General features: G+C 47.6%; 2 protein-coding genes across 8 annotated transcripts in view; both read right to left on the bottom strand.

Moving 5' to 3' along the window:
- The window catches only part of SMIM35 (small integral membrane protein 35), a 428495-nt gene that overhangs the window by 68548 nt on the left and 336906 nt on the right, over positions 1-23041 (bottom strand). The gene's annotated exons all lie outside the window — the stretch shown is intronic.
- Positions 1776-6624, bottom strand: LOC147732497 (uncharacterized). Its single transcript, XM_086958977.1, has 2 exons — positions 6519-6624; positions 1776-2389 (listed from the first exon to the last, which is right to left on the bottom strand). The coding sequence occupies exons 1-2, from the start codon at positions 6622-6624 to the stop codon at positions 1776-1778; spliced, it is 720 nt and encodes a 239-aa protein (XP_086815103.1).

The raw sequence follows: 23041 nt of genomic DNA, 5'->3' as shown, positions 1-23041 counted from the left end.
GCCAGCTCCTGGTCTCCAGGGAGTGAGTCTTCTTCGGGGTCCCCCATGGCCGACCAGTGTGAGGGTCTCACTGTTCACAAGCTCCGCGGCCGCTCTCGGTTATGCATGCGTATGCAGCTGCGCTGTCAGGCAACGCGATGCAATCTTTTCCCTGGGTGAAATGCGGAGTCAGATCTGTGCCGGACCCTCTGGGGTAAAAACTCTCGTGGGGGGCAGAGTGCTGCAACCATGGAACATTTTTAAGTGTGCACAAATCTGCATCCAAATTAAAATGGGCTGTTCCTTCCACCCACACTGCTGCTGCAAGCCTGCGAGTACGAAATACGCGGAGGAGTCCGCAGTCCCTCCCCCTCCCGAGTGCACCGCGTCCAGTGCAGGCTGCAATTGCAAACCTAAACTCGGCTGCGATGCCTTATAAACTGTCCTGCAGTCCACGCCCTCACTCCACGTCCTCCAATGCACTTGAACACGGGGCAGGGGAGTAGTACCTATCACATCACTCTCTGGTGATATCGCTCGTTCGCACGGACTGAAACTAAAGACAAATGCTCGCTTATTTTTATTTTAACTGAGAACGATGGCAACGCCAGGATAAAACGAATGCATTCCCCAGCAGAGCCCTCCCAGCCCTGCACGGTCCCTGACCACGTGAGGATTCAGGCTATAGAGCCCCGCACATGCATGAACGCGTGGCGCTTCCACAATCGCCAAACATGTACCCACTCGTCGTCTCGGGACGCTCAAAAGGCCCGCTGGAGGGCATCGCGCGATAACCACTCCACGCATCAGTTTGCGTAAAAGGCCATTTATTAGGACAGGCATGACAGCTTACAAAACATAACATTATCAACTTTAACAATCCCCCCAACATCCTGCCTTTCAACCGTCATCCACTCACGTGCTCCACCATCCATTCTCAAATCACACCACAACCTCTTTGCATCCCATTCACTTCCCCTTTCCACTTTCCGACTCCTCGGTCATTTCCATCCATCGCACTCCCGTCTACCACTCTCTCCCATCCTGCGCCTGCAAACCCCTCCCTGTAAGGGTGATTCTGCCCGTCATGGACTCCCCACCCCTCCCAGTTCCCGGAACGTATCCCCCCTTGCCATCCTGTCCTAAACTGGCATGTTGCCCAACATGGCAACCACAACAACACCGCACCAAAACCCCTTTTCATGTAGGGTGGGCGGGTGGCAAAACCTAACTCTTCCCTGAGGCACCAGGGACAGGAAAAGGAAGTTGTTCCTCTCCTGTTCCCCCATAAGTAGCCTCCTACCTAACCCCTCCCACCCCTGACCTAACTTCCGCCTGCCGTGTCCTCGCGCGAACACCCCGGGGGAAGACTAGTCTGCCGACCTGCATTCCCCCGGGGGCCGCATCGCGCAATAACCACTCCACGCATCAGTTTGCGTAAAAGGCCATTTATTAGGACAGGCATGACAGCTTACAAAACATAACATTATCAACTTTAACAATCCCCCCAACATCCTGCCTTTCAACCGTCATCCACTCACGTGCTCCACCATCCATTCCCAAATCACACCACAACCTCTTTGCATCCCATTCACTTCCCCTTTCCACTTTCCGACTCCTCGGTCATTTCCATCCATCGCACTCCCGTCTACCACTCTCTCCCATCCTGCGCCTGTAACCCCCTCCCTGTAAGGGTGATTCTGCCCGTCATGGACTCCCCACCCCTCCCAGTTCCCGCCACCCAGGGAACCCCCGGAGGGCGGTTACCTGCCCCACCAAGCGTGCACCTTTCGAACTCAGACTCGCCTACACCAAATTGACTCGTTCCACAGACAACTAATCAAGTCCCGCAGCTCCATGAGGTAAAATGCATTTCCCATGTGAGAAAGGTGCACGCCGTCGTCCCTGAAAAGAAGAGGTTGTTCCAGCTGGAGCCCGACGTGAGCCAGCACTTTAATCCCCCGATCCGCGCAAAAGAGTCTCATAGCCCTATTCAGTTTCCTGTGGGCCCTTTCCACGGCCGCAGGCTTAAGTGCACCCCTCCAAATCCTCCTCGGTACAAACTCAGTCCACACAATGCAGGCGCCAGCCAGATTGTTCTTCATGACCTCCAAGTCCCTCTGCATCAAGTGCAATAGTGACACCCCCGATTGCTTCACTAAGTCATTTTCCCCCAGGTGGATGATGATCATATCCGGGCAGCCCAGCTGCGACACTTTCTTTGTCAGCCATGGTAACAGTTCACCCCATCTCATTCCGCTCTTACCCCACCATTGCACTTCATGATGGCTGCTCCTCAGGCCCAGGCTACGACCGTACACCTGCCTGTCAGCATACTTCGAAGCCCAATGCACAAAAGAGTGCCCCACGACCCAAGTGACCGTCTTGGCCCCCGGTCCACGAACACAACCTACGAAGAAAAAGATATTAGTACCAAGGCATGACAAGAAAATACGCCAAGCAGTGCCGCCGTCCAAGCGTTGCGCCCCCACCCTCACTTGCGCACATAGCGCTCACAGCACCGCGACCTCCAGCGACCAATCTTTCTGATCTCCTCCCATGACCAACCCAAACCCGCCGCCGCCATAGCCGCCCCAATCCGGAAGGAATGCGTGCCAAACCGAGCCGGGTCCCTACCCAGCCTCTTCAAAGCCAACCGTAGCACTGCCAACAACTGACCCGACGTCAAACGTTTCCGTGACGCATGCACAAAGATCTCCCCTTCCGTCCGCCGCACATTCTGCCCAAAGCTCAGCCACTCTCGCACCGGACACACACCTGCACACCCACTCACCGACAACCACATCCATTTACCCCGACCCACCTGGTCAGTCTTAGACCGCCCCAACCAAATGCCCAAACGGAGCCCGTCCACCCGCACATCCGCAAACAGCCTACCCAGCGCCCCTCGCGCCCCAAGCAGCTCCGACACCCGAAACGCTCCAAAAAACATCCAGATCATGCATTAGCGAAAAAGCGCCACCTCCCCCGTCATAGCAATAAAAAAACAATTCCTGCAAAACCAACTTCAATAAGTCAAACGTGACCGCCTCTCTGGGCAACTCCCCGCCCCCCAACTCAGCCCGCACCCTCCCCCACCCCTTCAACATTCGGCTCAGCAGATCCGAACTAGCCGGATCAAAACCCAAATACACCCTGCAGTAGAAAGGCACACCTGCCAACTTGCCAGCAATCGTTGTCTGCGACAGCCCCTTATCCATGCAATCCAACACAAACTGCACAACACGCCTTTCGCACTCGTCCTTCGGCAAACACAGCACCCCAGTCCTCAGGCCCACAAACGTCCCAAACTCATTCCAAGCCAATCTGTACGCCCGCCTTGTAGACTCCGCCAGCGACCTTTCCACCAGACCCACCACTGGCCCCTGTGCCAACGAACCTTGAAACCTAACTTGTGATTCTGGTTTCTCCAGACTTGCACTCGCTCCTCTGAAAAGGAGCATCCGCTCTGACTCTCCTGGTCTGAGTGTAACACCTTCTTCCAATCCTGCATGGGTTGCCCTTGCCAAGGGTTGTTTGCTCCAATCCGGAAGCCGACACCGCCGACAGCGAGAACCTGCGAGGTACAGCTCGTGATGTACTCCTGAACATCCTCGGTGCCCCAGAGTCCACGTGGCAGCGGAGAGAAGCAACCCATCAGCGACCTGAAAGCGCCCGACATTGCCTGGTTCCTTCTGGTTCCACCCTGGTCACTGCTCAGTGACCCAGACTCTGTCCCCTCTGCTTTCAGATCATCTTTAACTTCGATCCACCCTTGGATCACACCGGACACTTCTCGTCTCGACGCCTGCAGCATCTTCAGCTCCAAGCACCAGCAACCTGCGTGACAAAACCCGACACTACTTCGCACCTGTGCACCCGCTTCCTGTGGGTGAGGTAACTCAGCAACGCCAGTGTTCCCACACTGGTACCCACCTCTAGTGTATGTGTCTTGAGTTTCGTCCTTCTAGGTTGAGCGGAAGTATTCTTAAACTGTAACTTTATAACTTTTACGCACCATTGACTTTACATTGGTGCATGCCTGTGCTTTAAGCGCTGCACCCGAATCCCGCGGGCTTTTCCCGACTTCAGCATTGCTAGTCCCGACTGCTCCCAGCGATTCCCTAGGCCCTAGGCCTAACCACTGTTTGATTGGTATCTCTTATACCACTTTCTTAATATATGGTTTGAGTGGCCACCCGCCCTCATCCATAATTGTGCAACTTTTATATGTTTAACTGTGCTTTTGTTTAAACGCTTGTGCCTCTGCACTCATAAAGAGTACAGAGGATTTTTCTAGTAATAAATACATATATTTTTATAATATATACTTGTGTGGTATCCTTTCACTTGATATTACAGGATTGTGATTGGTAAAACATCTTGCTTAACACAACCTCTAGAGTTAAGCCTTTAAGGCTGCTTAGTCCATGCTACCATTAGGATAGCTTGTCTATAAGGTTGACTTACAACCAGACACCATAAGGGATTGTTTGGACTTATACAAGGTGGTTCCAAAATTGGAAACATCATATATCAGGCCAGCTTCTCACAGTAACTCTCAAAAGTAATTGTGAGTTACTGTTACACGCTGTAAGCTCTTCCATTACACCTGCATGTCTGTTACTGTATGATGTCCAGCAAGATCTCTAGACCAAGCCTGAAACACAAATAAAACAACTGCACAAGTGTTTGAACCTTGAGCTTTTCAAGGAATTTCAGGGGTCAAATAGCTAAACAAATATATTATAGTTTGTAACAACTACATACATATGGAACTCTAACATACACTGTATGTGACTGACAGCATGACAATGACAGTCTGTTATACTAAACTAAAGAGGGTCACTTAGACCCTGGTGGAATGTCTGTCTGACTGGACAAAATCTCTGAGCTGTACTAGTAACTTGAGGCGCCTCCCTTCACAGCACTGAAGGCGTTCCCACTAGGTGCCATGTTTGAAGCGCCCACTCACTAAGGGCCCGATTCACAGGACTAACTTAAGACAAAATCCTAAACTTACTACCATTTTGGTATTTACAAAAGGCACTTATTCATTCCGGTATTCACAGAAGTTAGGAGTCCCAACTTTAGGACTCCTAAATGCCTTCTGTGAATACAGAAAGTCTTACATTTAGGATTTTTCTCAGTTTAGGAGTAGTAAAGTTGGGAGTCCTAACTTTACTACTCCTAAATTGAGAGAAATCCTAACTTTAAGTCTTTTGGTATTCACAGAAGGCATTTAGGAGTCCTAAAGTTAGGACTCCTAACTTTACTACTCCTAAACTGAGAAAAAGCCTAACTTTAAGACTTTTGGTATTCACAGACGGCATTTAGGAGTCCTAAAGTTAGGACTCCTAACTTATGTGAATACCGAAATGAGTAAGTGCCTTCCGTGAATACCAAAATGAGTAAGTGCCTTCTGTGAATACCAAAATGAGTAGTGCCTTCTGTGAATACCAAAATGGTAGTAAGTTTAGGAATTTGTTTTAAATTAGTTCTGTGAATCGGCCCCTAAACGTTTTGCCTTAGAGCAAACAAACTCTTGGAAAAAGGTGCGTTTGTTTTCTCCCAAAAACAAAAAAACAAATGGCCCAGCAGGCAGGATGGTTTCTCCCTATGCATCGGGGCGGCCTGCATTTTCCCTGCATGTATCCTCTATGCCTTGCATGGCGGACAGAGGCACGGAAAGTGACTGATAGTTTACCCAACCACAACAGGGCGTGGTGACCGTTGCTACGACCTAGCAGCACTATGATAAAGGGGTCACCGGGTCAGAGGTTACCACTGCTAGAGCCAGTGGAGGCTGCACTGGTATGGGGCAACACTGCTTCTCCGAGGCCGGAAGACTGGCGGGGCAGAAGCAATGCCAATCTATAGTGGAGCTCCTGCTCTGTCGAACTCTAAATGAGACCCTAAGTATCAATAGTGTCGGGCATCCCATATAATCCATAATAGCATGGCAATTTGTCTGATGACTGGCACAATGTGCATTACAACTGCATGAAAGAGCATAACTAACTGTTAACAAAAGGCATGAGTAAGGCATTAGTGCTGTTGGCTCGCATGGAGTAGTGTGCTACCCATCCGCAAAAAGCTTCACTCACTCAGCAACTGTAGTGAGCCCTAAACAATACTCCTACCATATCCTACCCTAATCTAAGGTGTGTAAAAGTAAAAGCTTGAAAGGAAACCTGCTACTAGATGCCAATGGTTTGCAGAAGTTATCCTGGGAGCCAAAGAGAAGGAAGTAGCCAGAAAAATAAAATTGTCACCTTAAAAAAACGACATCCACAATGGCACTGACTGGGGTAAGTGAGAAAAACGAGCCTTGCACTAGTACTTTTTTTTGGTGGATTCCACATGAAAATTCTGAAAATAATGCGGACAAATGGTCCATTTAAAACCTTAATTCTTAATGAATTCCACCATCCTTCCTTCGTTCTTTTCTTCCATCCTTCCTTTTTCATCCTCTCACCCATCCATTCATTCTTCAAACCCAACTCTGAATCCATCCTTCCATTCACCACCCAACCTACTCTCATCCACCTTTCTCCATCTGTCTGGCCATCCTTCTGCCTGTCCATCCTTCTCTCCTTCCATCCTTCTTTCATCCATTCTTCCATCTATCGTTTCCCCATCCATCGCGCCACCCTGTTCTGCCTGCCTTTTCTCATCTCTCCATCCATCTCTCAATTCACACAACCATCTATCTGTTCATGCATCCATCTCCCCATTCTTCCCTCCACCCCTTCTCTTTTGTGTTGTGTGCTCTTGCTACATTTGTGGCCCCACTTCAAAGCTATATCATGCTATTCTTTTGCAGTGTTTTTACAGGTTTTTGTTTAGAGGTCATTGTCGATGATCGAATTCAAAAGCGCAGTAAGTGTCTTTTTTCATGGTTTTATGCTATATACCCTGCACAGTGGCACCAATATCCCTCCCCCATCCAAGCTGCTAAAGTGGGGGTTGCTGGCTCACCTGCCTAAAGATGAATGTATGGCATTACTACAACATACATTACCATGCAGTAGGTAAAAACGCAGATGTTACATCGTCCGCATTACCACGCATGGCTTTACATCGCAAGTCGTTTCTACGACTTGCACTAGATGGCGCGCTGGACTTAGGAATAGTATAAATGACTATTTCCACTCCAGTTAGCACAACAGTAGGGAATGTGTTGGTTTTAAAATCCAACACATTCCTTGGTGTTGCGCGTCATCTAGTGCAAGTCGTAGAAACGACTTGCGATGTAATGCCATGCGTGGTAACAACGCGGACGATGTAACGTCTGCGTTGTTACCTACCCGCGTGGTATTGACAGCATTATAAATGCCATTTCTCCCCCAAAGACATGCTGCCCAATGGCCATGCAAGTAAAGACAATCAAAACGCCTGGGAAAATCTCAGTGTGGGCAGGAAATATTATGGGCAAAACCTTTGCTTGCCATTTAATATCAAAGAACAATTTGGATGTCATTCAACATACTAAACAGAAGAACTGAAAACGATACTTTTTTATTGAAACTGTTAACATTGTACAATGCCATGAACTTCTCAGTCACCTCTGCGAGATATTCATTTCAATAAAGCCTGATTAATTTATTGTTAAGAAACAGATGTTTTTTTAAGAAGGGATTTCGGTGTGCTCCCACTAAAAACACCAAAAGTGGGGTGCACCCTTGCAAGCTCTGTAGTTTTTCACTCAGTTTTGTTGAATGCTATTATGATGTGCATTCTCACACAGGTTTGGATATTTAAAACTAAGGTCCAGATTTATCATTGTATTGCGTTAGTTTGCTACAACTATTTGACAAATACTTCATCACATTGAAAACCCACACCACCACCTCACATAATGCTTCTCAGGACCCTACTACACCGATTTCCCGCTCCGTGCCTGAAAATCAACGACCACATCCCCCACCCAGATCCGATGAAAGAAGCATCATCAACACCCCTTCTATATCACACATTGCACCAACACCTTCACGTAACCTATACAGCGCCTTACAGCGACCCCCTCCCTCAGACAGATCTGGAGATAGAACCATCACCAACTCTCCTCCCCTGCGACGCACTACATGGACACCCTCTGCCACCCCACACAAGACCCCTCAGGACCTTACTGCCCCCACCTTTCTCCCATCTTTTGATGAACACCAACCCACTCCATCACCCAAAATCGATGATAGAAGCAACACTAACTCTCCCCAAGTAACACACACCACTCTAACACCCTCACCTAGAAATGACACGAGAACAAATATCATCATGACTCCCGCAACAACCAACAGCCGGTCTCCACATCCACAGCAGCACACGAGACAAAAATCACCCAAAACCCAGTCCTTCCTCACCTCCAGGAACCTACAAAACGTTATCATAGAAATCAGAACCTGTCTACAAATCGCGGAAAAAATCTCTTGCTAAACTAAAGCATCTTCAAAACTCGCTAGCAGCAGACAACGTGACAATAACTGTCCCACTGCCGCTAACCAATCGACTCTTGCGCACACGCAAACTCCCCAACTACTTATCAGATCATGAAATTCAATCACTTCTATTGCTATATGAAGCTCCTTCCTGCCCGACCACAGAGAAGGAGGAATACCCGATTTTCCCTATCCCCATCAACCCATGCAGAACATCCCATCCTATCCATAGAGGAATAAACAGGAATAATCTCTGTTCTATAACCCCAAACCATGATAGTCAGGATCCTACTTCAAATGATTCCTCAAATCAGATCTCTTGCCTTCTACTAAACTGACAATCAGCCACTAAACACGCATCTGACATCGCTGACCTCATCCTTAACATGAAAATGGACATTATCATCCTCACAGAAACTTGGCTCAAGGTTTCTTCCTCAACTTGCCTAGACCTACTTGTACCTCCAGACTACCTCAACATTAGACTAGACAGACCACAAAAAATAGGTGGAGGCCTAGCCTGCATACATCGGTCTAACATCTCCATCTCTAAGTTTCATTCAGAACATGTGGAATCCTGTGAATACCTTGGAATTTCTGTGAAATCTTCAAGCAACCACTGTCACAAACTTCATATACTCTACCATCCGCCAGGCTTGAGCACAATTTTCACAGACCAACTCATGGAAGTCATCACTGCAAACTCTTCCACTAATTCCAATGACATATTCCTCGGAGATTTCAATCTCCACTGGGAGAACCCTCTGGACAAACAGGTTAGCGCCCTCAAAACCTTTCTTGCAGACCACTCCCTGATCCAAGCTATTTCAGATCATACTTATATAAAGGGTGCCACTCTCGACAGGCTCATCTCTAAACAAAGTACAATAGAATCGATCTTGACCATCCCCTGTGACTGGTCAGAACACCACATTATCACCTTCCAAATTCCCTCCAACAACACGAAAATTTGTTCGCAGCAAATCAAGCCGGAAAAAAAATGGATAAGAGACACAAAGAACATCAACTAGAATAACCTTGCCACCCACTGTGAGGAGGCTCTGACGCCCCCAATAACATATCAGACGTTAATGCCCTCACTGCTCACTATAACTCCACGATGACCAAAGTATTCGACCAAGCCGCTCCGCCAAAACTCAAAAGAATTCTGGCCAAAGATAAAAATCCATGGTTCAGCGGAGATCAAAACGAAGAGAGACGCAAACTCAGAGCAATGGAACGAAAATGGAAGCAACATCCTCCCCCCTCCATCTTGAACTACTCAGGAAAGCCAGAAACTCATACAATAAAAGTATTCTACACTCAAAAAACGACTTCTTCAAATCAGAGCTAAAGAATGCCAAAAATAGACCAAAAAAACTCTTCAAAATTCTGAAACAACAATCAAACAAACTCACTAAATCCGCACTCGTAACTTCAACCGCACAGCCGAGTAGTGAAGAATTCTCCTCATCCTTCACAGCGAAAACAAATTCCCCCCTACTCGAACTAAGTATGGGGGCAAGCAACCCAGCCGCCCCAAAGATCACCCTAGACGTCAATCCGGTACAACATGAGCTAACCCTACCCAAGAATAACTCTCACTGGTCTACTTTCAAACTTTACGATTCCCATGACATCAGCAAAATTATTACGACTACTAAACTCAACAACCACTTCAATAACCCTGTCCTGTCAAATTGCCTACCCCACATCCACCATATCATCACCCCTCAATGGACCAAAATCATCAATGCCTCGTTAACACAAGGTCACATCCCGGACTGCCTTAAAACCGGACAAGTCACCCCTATCAACAAAAAACCGACAGCTAATACCTCAGACCCCAACTACTTCCGACCAATAACCAAAATTCCCATGCTAGCTAAGGTCTTGGAAAAATGTGTGAAGCATCAACTAAACCAATACATCACAAATTTCAATCTACTGAACATCCACCAGTCAGGGTTCAGATCTGGTCATAGCACTGAAACAGCCATCCTGCATGTAGTAGACGACGCCCTCTTAGCCCTTGACAGCAATAAAACCTGCCTATTAGTCCTGCTCAACCTCTTCTCAGCCTTCGACACAGTCAATTGTGACAAACTCCTAAGAAGACTATAAAACAGGATGGGTCTATCTGGCACAGTCCTTATATGGTTCAAATCTTTTCTGGAAAACTGAGCGCAATTGTTCATGTCCAACAAGATTCTTTCACTCTCCTCACCTAACTTACTAGGAGTACCACAAGGCTCCACCCTATCCCCCACTCTATTCACCTTATACGTCGAACCACTTACTGATCTACTACAGCAGGCGAACATCTCTTACCACATGTATGCGGATGATACCCAACTTTGCATCAAGATTACCTCCATCAAAGAGATGAAGACAATGAATCTAGCACTCAAAAAACAGTAAAGTGGTTAGCAACCAACTTCCTCAAGCTAAACTCTCAAAAAACTGAAATCCTTCTAATTTCACCCCCAATGACTCCCAGAAAACAAAGGAATGGACCAAAATTATTACTGCTCTGAACTGTACACCAACATTGGTGGACTCTACAATATCGCTTGGAATCACACTGGATAAGAACCTTAACATGCAAACTCACATCAACCTAATGGCTAAAAATGCTCGCTTTCACCTCAGCTATCTCAGAAAAATGAAACCATTCATCGAAAACTCGGACTTCAAAAGTGCAGTCCAGTCCTTAGTTATTTCAAGGCTTGAATACGGATGTTCTACCCTCTCAGGGCTGCCAAAAATCTCAACCGCCGCTCTAAAAGCATGTCTCAACGCCGCAGCTAGACTCATAACAGGATCTAAGAAATTTGACCACATATCACCACACCTAAAGGCACTCAATTGGCTACCTTACAAAGCTCGTATTCACTTGAAGATGGCTTGCATCAGATGGCTTGCATCACACACAAGGCATTACTCCACAACACCCCACAATACCTAGCTCAGAAACTTACCTTATCTGGAGGAAACAGACACTCTAGGAGTGCAGACAATCTACTTCTGAAACCATCGCGGTTCAACAAGATTAAAACCTCCAACAGAGCATTTTCGGGAGCGGCACCAAGAATCTGGAACTCACTTCCGCCATCAATCAGAAAAATCGTCCCAATACCTCTCTTCAAAAAGGAAGCAAAACTATTCCTGATGAACACATTCCTCACTTAAACCTGGACAATCACCACCCTAACTCACAATCTCAAAACTTAACTACACTCGCCATGCACAGATAGTTAGATGCTAAGACTTGCACAGTCTCAAAGTGACTTTTATTGCTCAGAATTACTTCCTTCTCTGCTTTTACTTTGAACTAAGTTATGCTGTATTGATCACTGTTATCGCATGTTTTTGTAGAGAAGTTGGCCTGATATATGATGTTTTCAATTCTGGATTCTGGAACCACCTTGTATCAGTCCAAACAATCCCTTATGGTGTCTGGTTGTAAGTCAACCTTATTAGACAAGCTATCCTAGTGGTAGCATGGACTAAGCAGCCCTAAAGGCTAAACTCAAGAGGCCGTGTTAAGCGAGCTGTTTTACCAATCACAATCCTGTAATAGCAAATGAAAGGAAACCACACAAGTATATATTATAAAGATATATGTATTTATTACTCAAGATAATCCCCAGTACTCTTTATGAGTAAAGGGCACAAGCGTTAAATCAAAAGCACAGTATAACATATGAAAGTTGCACAATTATGGATGAGGGCGAGTGGCCACTCAAACCATTATATTAAGAAAGTGGTATAAGAGATACCAATCGAACAGTGGTTAGGTCTAGGGCCTAGGGCAGTGGTTCCCAAACTTTTTTGACCTGTGGCTCCCCTGACCTAATCGGCAGTTGGCCGTGGCTCCCCACCATTTTTTTACCGGTCGGTGGGTGGGTGGTGTGTACCTCCTGTTATCTTCCTTAAAGTATTTGGGACGCAATGAAGGTATTATATTGGTTGGAATGCTTGAATTATTAATCTCATCCACTGGCTGCATCCCAATCCATCGTTTTTTTCCCCAACAGAGTACCTGGTCCCAAACCCTTATTTATGCCAGCTGCTGCTTTCAGTACCTTTTGGTACTGAGACCCGCTCTGAGAAAATGGAACATTGAGTTTGGTCTGTCGTAATCAGTATCCCCAGCCTTATTTTTACACTAAAAAGGTCTGTCCTTTCATCTGTGTGCCCATTTATATCCAAACATATTCAACCATTTGCACACCTATCCACCATATATCCTTACGTCCATCATTTCACTCATCCATCCCTCCATCCACCCTTTCTCTCATCCATCCATTATTCATCTACCCACCCTTTCACCCCATCCATCTGTACAATCATCCATGCATCCACTCTTCCACCCAGCCATCCATTCACTTACTCATCCATCCACCCATGCACTTACTCATCCATTCACCCAGTCATTTATCCTTCCACCCATTCACCCTTTCAGTCATTCATCCTCCCTTTCTCTCTCCATCCCCCTTTCACTTGTCCATCCATCTACCCACCCATTTACTCATCCATTCATGAATCCATCCATTGATCCTATTACTCATCCATTCTTTCACTCATCCAACCATCCGTTCACTCATCCAGCCATCCGTTCTCTCATCCATCCACCCTTTCACTTCACTCATCTATCCATCCTTTTGTCCATCTACCCCCTTTCACTAACTCATCAATCCTTACATCCACCCTTTCACTCATCCATCCACCCATTCACTTGCCCATCATCTACCCTTTCATTCATCCACCCATCCATCCTTTCACACACCCATCCACCAATTCACTCGCCCATCAGCTGCCCTTTCACTCATCCATCATTCCTTTCACACACCCATCCACACTTTTACCCATCCATCTACCCTTCCACCCATAGATCTACCCTTCCACCCATACATCCATCTATTTACATTTTCTCTCATCCATACTACCATTCATTCACTCATCCGTCCATCCTTTCTTTCATTATCTATCCATTCCCCCTTTCATTCGTGCATTCATCCTTTCAGTAATCCATCCAGCCATTCAGACATTCCTTCACTTATTTACTCACCCACCTTTTCACATTATGAGCTGAGCCTTTGTTTGCAGAGCGGCAGGCAGAAGAGTCCCATCAAGAATGAACTAAAGCAAGGGGTGGGCTGGTGGAGAGTTCCCCATGCCCCTGCACATAGGCAGACTGAAAACGTAGAAGTCATGCATGATGCACAGTGCCAGGATGTGAGGTTACTGTAACATGGTGTTGTTTCCAGGGCTTAAAGCGGTGTAAAAAAACTGGGGGGGTCTCTTCAAAGGGGGTTTTTGACGTAATTAAGAGCGCAGCTTAAAACACCTAGGCTAAAAATATGCGCTTAGCATAGTGTTCTGCCTCACTGGTATTATGTTGTCTCTGTCATTGCATCCAGATATATAATACAGCAAGTATCATTACACCCCAACAAGCCAGGACTATTGGCTTTGTCAATGGTTGCTAGTTCCTTAAAAAAAAAGGAGCAACCATGGCTTTGTTGAATACAATATTGAAAATACTTCAGTTCTAAAATGACAGGACGGTGTTCTTTTAAACTTATTTTACAGGCTTCTTTGAATAAAGTGTTTTCTAACGTTGCAGCGTGGGCATTTTACTTTTTATCGTACAGAATGCCCTTCTGTACTCTGAGGCAGGAGGAGGCCGCCACATGGTGTCACACCCCCAGACTGCCCCATTGTCATTCAGTAAGTGGCAATCACCGGCATACTGAATGACAATGGGCGGGAGGGGCTGCTCGTGCTCCTGGAGGAGTGCGAGGCGCCTCCAGCAGCAGGGGTGAGGCCTCTCACAGGGGAGCAGCGCTGCTCCCTGTGATGGCTAAAATTACAGATAGTGTGCATGGCGCCCCTGGCATCTCATTACGGCGTACTGGGGCGCCGCGGCGCACAGTTTGGGAACCACAGGCCTAGGGAATCGCTGGGAGCAGTTGGGACAAGCAATGCTGAAGTCGGGAAGAGCCCGTGGGATTCGGGTGCAGCGCTTAAAGCACACGCATGCACCAATGCAAAGTCAATGGTGCATAAAAGTTATACAAATAGAGTTTAAGGATACTTCCGCTGAACCTAGAAGGACAAAACTTTAGACACAGACCCTAGAGGTGTGTACCAGTGTTGGAACACCGGCGTTGCTGAGTTACCTCACCCACAGGAAGCGGGTGCATAGGGTCGAAGTGGCGTCGGGTTTCGTCACGCAGGTTGATGGTGCTTGAAGCTGAAGATGCTGCAGGCGATGTGAAGGAGAAGTGTCCGGTGTGATCCAAGGGTGGATCAGAGTAGTAAAGTACCTGAAAGCAGAGGGGACAGAGTCTGGGTCACTCAGCAGTGACCAGGGTGGAACCAGGACGGAACCAGGCAATGTTGGGCGCAATCAGGTGGTTGTCAAGGAGCTTCTCTCCACTGCCACGTGGGCTCTGGGGCATCTGTGATGTCCAGAAGTGGGTCATAAGCTGTCCCATGCAGGCTCTCACGGTCGGCGCTGTCGGCTTCAAGATCGGAGCAAACAACACTTGGCAAGAACAATCCACGTGGAATTGGAAGATTGCTTCTCACTCGGACCAGGAGGGTTAGAGCGGGTGCTCCTTTTCAGAGGAGCGGGTGCAAGTCTGGAGCAACCAGAATCACAAGTTGTATTTCGGTTTTCGTCGGCACAGGGGCCACAAGCCAGCTCGCAAGTGACCGGGCCAATGCGTTGAGCCAAAGGAAGCAGAAGGGCCCCACGCAGCACTCGTCAAGTGTAGAGGGGTGAGCTTCGGTGCAAAAGTGGCTCAGGGTTGGGGCTTCTCAAACCCTGGTGTACAGCTTCGAGGGTCACTCATGGGCTTCACGGTCAGCGTCTCGTGGTCTTTTCAAGATGGCGTGCCCCGCGCTTCCGGTCGCCTCCACGGGTCTCAGCTCTGCAGGGACTGTGGATCGGGCTGTAAGAAGGCAGGCAAGCTTGATCTCGTTGATCTCTGTGGCTTGAGTTTTTGTGGGAACTGCAACAAAGCAGACGTCGAGGTGCTGGATGGTACCTGTTTGCACAGGGTGGTCACTCCTTGACCACAAGGGAGATTCTTCAGTCTTCTACATGGAGTAGGATGTTGAAGGGTCCAGAGTTTTGTTTCAAATTTTTCATCAGGATAATCTGAGTGCGTTGGCACTGCTCCCATTCTTATACCAATCTAGGGGGCTGGATTACCTGCTAGGTCCCCTTCTATGGGTGGGACCCAGGAAGGGGGTGGATACACCCCTTTCCCTTTGATCCAGGCCGCGCTGGGACTGGGGCTGGTGTACCCCAGAACCGGTTTGGCCGGATTATGCAAGGGGCAGCCTTGTGCTCCCCAGGCAGTGTCTGGTTTCTTTCAAACCTCCCTGCTACAATCCACTATCTCCTGTCTGGGGTGGTGTGACACCTCCCTGTGACAGGAAATCCTTTGTCCAGGCCTCCTTGGCTGAGTTTCGGTCAGCTGCAGGAGGTCAGACTTGTGTCTGCATCCATTTTGTGGATCTGAGGCCCTTTTAAAAATCAACCGCGTTTTAGCAAAGTAACATGTCGTCTCCCTCTAGAGGGGTGGAATGCTACCCCCGTCGCTAGGACTGGCGAGGGGGTAGTATTCCAAATCGTATGACACCTTACACGACATGTTCTGATAAAGCCAAACCAAAGTTAACATATAACCGCGAGGATTATAATGCACTTAATAGTATATGGTATGCCATTATCCCGGAACAGCTTAGGGAATTGGTCCCGACAGCTGCAGACAGGCTCAGCTCATGCTAGAGTACCATCTCACATAAAACCAAGCACTCTGCCTCCAGGATTGTTAAGGCCTGCCATAGGAGTGACTGATAGGTATATATGGGTCCAGTTAGATTTAGATATAGGCATACTATATCTAAGCAAGGGGTGATTACACCACCTTGCCCCAGATGAGTGATCAGCCAGTTGTGTCAATTTTGGATAGCCAGCCAGGGGTGGCAAAAGATATGCTGCAGCCCCTGGTAGGCCTTGGATGCACCAATGCCCTGGGCACCTATAGTGCTCTGTACAGGGGCTGATAAGGTGACCCAAGCCAATTTAGTTATGCACCTAGGGTACATGGAATCCATTTTACAGAGAGAGCAGATAGCCTGGGGCCCTGATTAGCAGGGAACCAGGCCAACTAAGTCGAAAACCAGCTAAACACCAGGCAAAAAATCTGAGGTAACCATAGTCAGGTAGCCACCTTCCTACATATGTGATATCTAATATATTGTTCATTATGTAAAGCGCTCTGATACCCTACCTTAAGTCTGGCTAGCGCTATAGAAAACTCTAAAAACAAAATAAAATGCAATGGTATCGGAAGGGCAACACAATACTTAAGTCAGATTTGTCAAGTAATGCAAGGCCATCTTGCGAGGCCCTGCGTTTCTTGGTAAATCTGGAGTATTACAGGCAGCACAAGTCTCTGCCTTGGTTTACTCTGCCCTGGGAAGGTTTTCCATGGGTGGAGAGTGGGGGTTCTCAGGCATCCACCCATATATGTTGGTGCATTCCCAGATTTACCAAAACTGATAAACTTGGCAATGTTTCAAAATGCTACACCTTCCCACGGGAGGCACAGCAAGGAAAAATATTTTATTTCTCCTAGGTTTTTTTTCAATTTTTAAGCGTGCTGCAGAATGAAACATACCTTCAAAGAGGAAAAAGCCTCTATGGTTGTTTTTATGCTCAAAAACAACCTGCCTGTAAAGCAGGCACCCTTGCACCATGTCGCAAGAGTGCCTGCGTTTGCGCTAGGCAGCAGATTGTGCACCAGCACAGGCAGAGAGTAGGAACAAGCCCAGGGCCGGACTGAGAACCAAAACTGGCCCTGGCACAGTGCTCGGCCGGCCCCCTGAGGGTGCGACTGATCTCTTTGGCGGGGGGGGGTTCGGCCGATTTTGTGCTATGCTGTAAAAACGGCCCTGTAACAAAAACGGCCCCCAGGGCCCAAAACCGGCCCCCACCCTTGCGACACACCGGGGGATTGCCCGGTGCCCGCAACGGCCAGTCCGGGCCTGAACGAGCCATATATTAGTAAATATGGCACATTCCTTACTTTTCCCTTTCAGGCAGCGCAGCAAGTTGTCATGCTGCATTGTGTCGCATGAAATATTGCTACATCTGGCCCTAAATGCTACAAGCATAGCCCTCACCGTTCTATTTACAACATTTGCATTTGAGTGAGTGCTTGTCATACTTGGGTTCTTGATGCACAGGAATGCCCTTTCGGTGCCATTCTGAGCTCCTGGAGCGAGACAGAGGTGCCAGTCAGATGTGGCAGAAAGTTACAGGGAGGAGGATCTAGCAGGCTTGGAAATGAGAGGTGGCACTCAGTGGATTAGGAGTTATCAAACGTGAAGCAAGCTAGGGTGTCTGAAAAATAGATAATGATCTGATGGTTAATTGATTTAAATAGTATTGCTTTTAATTTAAATATAGATCCAGCAGTCAAAGTGCAATGAAAAACAAGCATTAGGAATGCATTAGGGCTCGGGTTTGTTTGAGTTAGAGATAATGGCATTGTAAATGGCAATGTATTTTAGGCACGTGTTTTGGAGTGGAAGCATGTGGTGTGTGTTGGAGAAATGTGTGTTGGATTGGAATGTTATCAATGGTGGCATGCTGCACTTTAACGCATTATCTTAAAAAGGTAAAGTGCAGCATTGTGCGATAGGTACAATATTAATTGGTGGATGCGTTATCAATTGGTGTGTGCATTGATGGGTGGTGGATGTGTATGCCTGTAGGAATTGTGCAGTGATGGCTGTTGGTGTGTGTGTTTGGTGGAAGCGTGTAGTGGTGGCTTGAGGTGTGTATGACTGGTGGTAGCGTGCAGTAAGAGCTGTTACTGAGTGTGGCTGTCAAGCGTACAGAGCTGGATGGTAATGCGTGTGGTTGATGAAAGGGTGCACTGACAGCTGTTGATGATTGTACCAATTGAAAGAGTGGCTGGTGCACTGTCAGCTGTTGGTGTGTGTGTGTGTTTGATGAAAGTTGCACTGACATTGTTTGTTGTGTGCGTGGGTGTTTAGCGGCACTGATGCATGGTCGTGTTTGTTTTTGGTGAAAGCATACATTGATGGTTGTTGGTGTTTGTGCCTGGTGAAAGCATTCATTGACGGCTGGGGGTGTGTTGTTGTGTGTGCTGTTTTGTATGTAGTGGTGAGTGTGTGGTGGTGAGTGTGTGGTGGTGAGTCTGTGGAGGTGAGTGTGTGGTGGTGAGTGTGTTGTGGTGAGTGGTGACGAGTGTGTGGTGTTGAGAGAGTGAGGTGTGTGTGGTTTGTGTGTGTGTTATGTGTGTGTGGTGTATGTGTGTGTGGTGTGTGTATGGTGTGTGTGTGTGGTATGTGTGTGTGGTGTTTTCTGCACACTCACACACTGCCCCTACACATTCACACACTGCTCACCCGCACACTCCCAATGTCACCCTGCATAGTCACACACTGTTTATCCTGCACACTCATTCTGCACACTTACACAATGTGCACCCTGCACCCTTACGCACTGTCTCTGCAGTCACTCTGCACTCACTCTCACTTTACACTCACTCTGCACTCACTGTCACTCTACACCAGAGGTCTTCAATCTGTGGGGCGCGACCCACAGGGGGGTCGTGGAGTCCTTGAAAGGGGGTCGCAGATTCTGCAGAGTGCAGTTCCTGGTTGGGCTGATCGAGGGTGCTCACGGCGGAAGGCCTAATTCACACTGAGGTGTGAAAAACATCCAAGCCTCATTAACAAGTAAAAGGTCTTTTAAAGACCTGTCAAGTACTCGGGTGTGGCTGTGTGTGTGTCCCTGAAGCTGTTTCAGCCGGGCACACATACACGAGCTGGGCAGGAGGGGGTGGGGGGGGGGGTTGGGGGCTGGGAGCAGGCTGTAGTGTGCATCATGCAAAGTATTATCCTGATATTAAAGGTAAGCTTTAACAGTTTGGGATAATCCTTATTCTTCTGTGCTGAGTTACTGAATTGTTCAATTAGTCACTCTTCCTCCACATAACCAGGGTTGGTGCCTCAATATAGCAGGGTAAGGCAGCAGACTACAGGCGCCATCTAGTGGTGGTGCCAAATAACAGCAAAAGTCCCCCAAAAAATACGAACACATTTTCCATGTATTAAAAGGTTTTCAGTGGCAAAACAGAATTTTTCCTCGATTGCTGATAATTCTTGTATTGTAGCATATTTAAAGTTATAGTAATGTCAAAGGGTAACTAAAAAAAAATCAATGAATGTTGGATCTGAAAAGGAACACGGATATTCTAAGTAAGTCTATTTTGCAGCACGTCTGGTAGATAATAGCAATAGTACGTAATTTCATAGAAAAAATGAATGGACTACAAATTGAGAGGGGGGGGGGCTGGGGGAGCAGGCTGTAGTGTAGCCCTTTGAGTTCAATGGATGTTGCGCGCCTGGAGCTGCGGGTCCCGTGACACGTGACACCCACCCAGCAGGGAGGCACAGAGATGCCCTCCCATGAGCGGGAAAGAAGAAGGAAGAAGACGCAGAGAGATACTGATCCCCCCTCCCCCCCCCCCATGAGAGAGGCACAGAAAAGGTAGGTGGATGAATGATGGGTGGATTGATGGATGTAAGGATGAAGGATGGATGGATGTGTGAAAAGGTGGGTGGATGAAAGGGTGGATGGATGGATGAAAGGGTGGATGGATGGATGAAAGAGTGGATGGATGGATGAAAGGGTGGATGGATGGATGAAAGGGTGGATGGATGAAAGGGTGGATGGATGAAGGGTGTATGGATGGATAAAAGGTTGCATGGATGAATAATGGATGGATGTGTGAAAAGATGGGTGGATGAATGATGGGTGAATGGATGGATGAAAGGGTGGATGGATGAAGGATGGATGTATGGATGGAAGGATGAAAGGGTGGATGGGAGATGGATAGATGAAGGATAGATGTAAGGATGTAAGGATGAAAGGGTGGAAAAATGAAGGATGGATGAAAGTGTGGATGGATGGATGAAAGGGAGGATGGATGGATGAAAGGGTGGATGGATGGAAGGATGAAAGGGTAGATGGCTGAAGGATGTATGGATGGATAAAATGTTGCATGGATGAATGATGGCTGGATGGATGTGTAAAAAGATGGGTGGGTGAATGATGGATGAATGGATGGATGAAAGGGTGGATGGATGAATGATGGATGTATGGATGGAAGGATGAAAAGGTGGATGGATGAAGGATAGATGGATGACGGATAGATGTATGGATGGAAGGATGAAAGGGTGGACGGATGAAGGATGGATGGATGGATGGATAGATGGATGAAAGGGTGGATGGATGGATGGATAAAAGGTTGCATGGATGAATGATGCATGGATTGATGTGTGAAAAGGTGGGGGGATGAATGATGGGTGGATGGATGGATGAAAGGGTGGGTGGATGGATGTATGGATGGAAGGATGAAAGGGTGGATGGGAGATGGATAGATGAAGGATAGATGTAAGGATGTAAGGATGAAAGGGTGGAAAAATGAAGGATGGATGAAAGTGTGGATGGATGGATGAAAGGGAGGATGGATGGATGAAAGGGTGGATGGATGGAAGGATGAAAGGGTAGATGGCTGAAGGATGTATGGATGGATAAAATGTTGCATGGATGAATGATGGCTGGATGGATGTGTAAAAAGATGGGTGGGTGAATGATGGATGAATGGATGGATGAAAGGGTGGATGGATGAATGATGGATGTATGGATGGAAGGATGAAAAGGTGGATGGATGAAGGATAGATGGATGAAGGATAGATGTATGGATGGAAGGATGAAAGGGTGGACGGATGAAGGATGGATGGATGGATGGATAGATGGATGAAAGGGTGGATGGATGGATGGATGGATAAAAGGTTGCATGGATTGATGTGTGAAAAGGTGGGGGGAAGAATGATGGGTGGATGGATGGATGAAAGGGTGGGTGGATGGATGTATGGATGAAAGGGTGGATGGATGAAGGATGGATGTATGGGTGGGAGGATGAAAGGGTGGATGGATGTATGGATGGATAAAAGGTTGCATGGATGAATGATGGATGGATGTGTGAAAAGGTGGCTGGATGAATGATCGGTGGATGGATGGAAGTGTGGATAGGTAAAGGATGGATGTATGGATGGAAGGATGAAAGGGTGGATGGATGAAGGATAGATGTATGGATGGAAGGATGAAAGGGTGGATGGATGGATGTGTGAAAGTGTGGGTGGATGAATGATGGACGGATGTGATGAGGTTTAACAGGCGCATTTATGGTTGTCAAAAGTTGATGATGAGGAGTACCAGTTTCAAGAAACTTTTGTTGGAAGGGGGTCCTTACGCCTAAAAAGGTTTTACAAGGGGGTCTCGGCATCACAAAGTTTGAAGACCTCTGCTCTACACTCACTCTGCACTCACTGTCACTCTCGCACTCACTCTGCACTCACTTTCACTCTGTACTCACTCTGCACTCACTGTCACTGTGCACTCACTCTGCACTCACTGTCACTGCACTCACTTTGCACTCACTGTCATTCTACACTCACTTTGCACTCACTGTCACTCTCGCACTCACTCTGCACTCACTGTCACTCTGCACTCACTGTCTCTGCACTCACTCTGCACTCACTGTCACTCTGCACTCACTCTGCACTCACTTTCACTCTGCACTCAGTCTGCACTCACTTTCACTCTGCACTCACTCTGCACTCACTGTCACTCTGCACTCACTCTGCATTCACTGTCACTTGCACTCACTCTGCACTCACTGTCACTCTGCACTCACTGTCATTCTGCGCTCACTGTCATTCTGCACTCACTTTGCACTCACTGTCACTCTCGCACTCACTCTGCACTCACTGTTGCTCTCACACTCACTCTGCACACACTCACTCTGCACACACTCACTCTGCACTCACTGTAACCCTGCACTCATTCTGCACTCACTGTCACTCTGCACTCAGTCTGCACTCTCTGTCACTCTGCACTCACTCTGCACTCACTGTCACTCTGCACTCACTCTGCACTCACTGTACTCTACACGCACTCTGCACTCTCTGTCACTCTCGCACTCACTCTGCACTCACTGTCACTCTGCACTCACTTTGCACTCACTGTCTCTGCACTCATTTTGCACTCACTGTCACTCTGCACTCACTCTACAGTCACTGTCACTCTGCACTCACTCTGCAGTCACTGTCACTCTGCACTCACTCTGCACTCACTGTCACTCTGCACTCACTCTGCACTCACTGTCACTCTGCACTCACTCTGCCCTCACTGTCACTCTCGCACTCACTCTGCACTCACTGTCACTCCCGCACTCACTCTGCACTCACTGTCACTCTTGCACTCACTCTGCACTCACTGTCACTCTTGCACTCACTCTGCACTCACTGTCACTCTCGCACTCATTCTGCACTCACTGTCACTCTCGCACTCACTCTGCACTAACTGTCACTCTTGCACTCACTCTGCACTCACTGTCACTCTGCACTCTCACTGTCATTCTTGCACTCACTCTGCACTCACTGTCACTCTCGCACTCACACTGCACTCACTGTCAGTCTCATACTCACTCTGCACT

This window comes from Lissotriton vulgaris, chromosome 2_1, assembly GCF_964263255.1.
Source record: "Lissotriton vulgaris chromosome 2_1, aLisVul1.2, whole genome shotgun sequence".
Taxonomy (NCBI): Eukaryota; Metazoa; Chordata; class Amphibia; order Caudata; family Salamandridae; genus Lissotriton; species Lissotriton vulgaris.
The sequence above is the reverse complement of the archived record's forward strand: the minus strand, read 5'-3'. Positions and strand labels throughout refer to the sequence as shown.

Bases quoted from the DNA above. Each gene is read 5' to 3' on its own strand.
- LOC147732497 (XM_086958977.1), bottom strand. From the start codon at position 6,624: ATGGATGGGGAAACGATAGATGGAAGAATGGATGAAAGAAGGATGGAA. The intron at 2,390-6,518 runs GTAGGTTGGGTG...TTTTCTTCGTAG, and splicing joins ATGGAGAAAGGTGGATGAGA to GTTGTGTTCGTGGACCGGGG.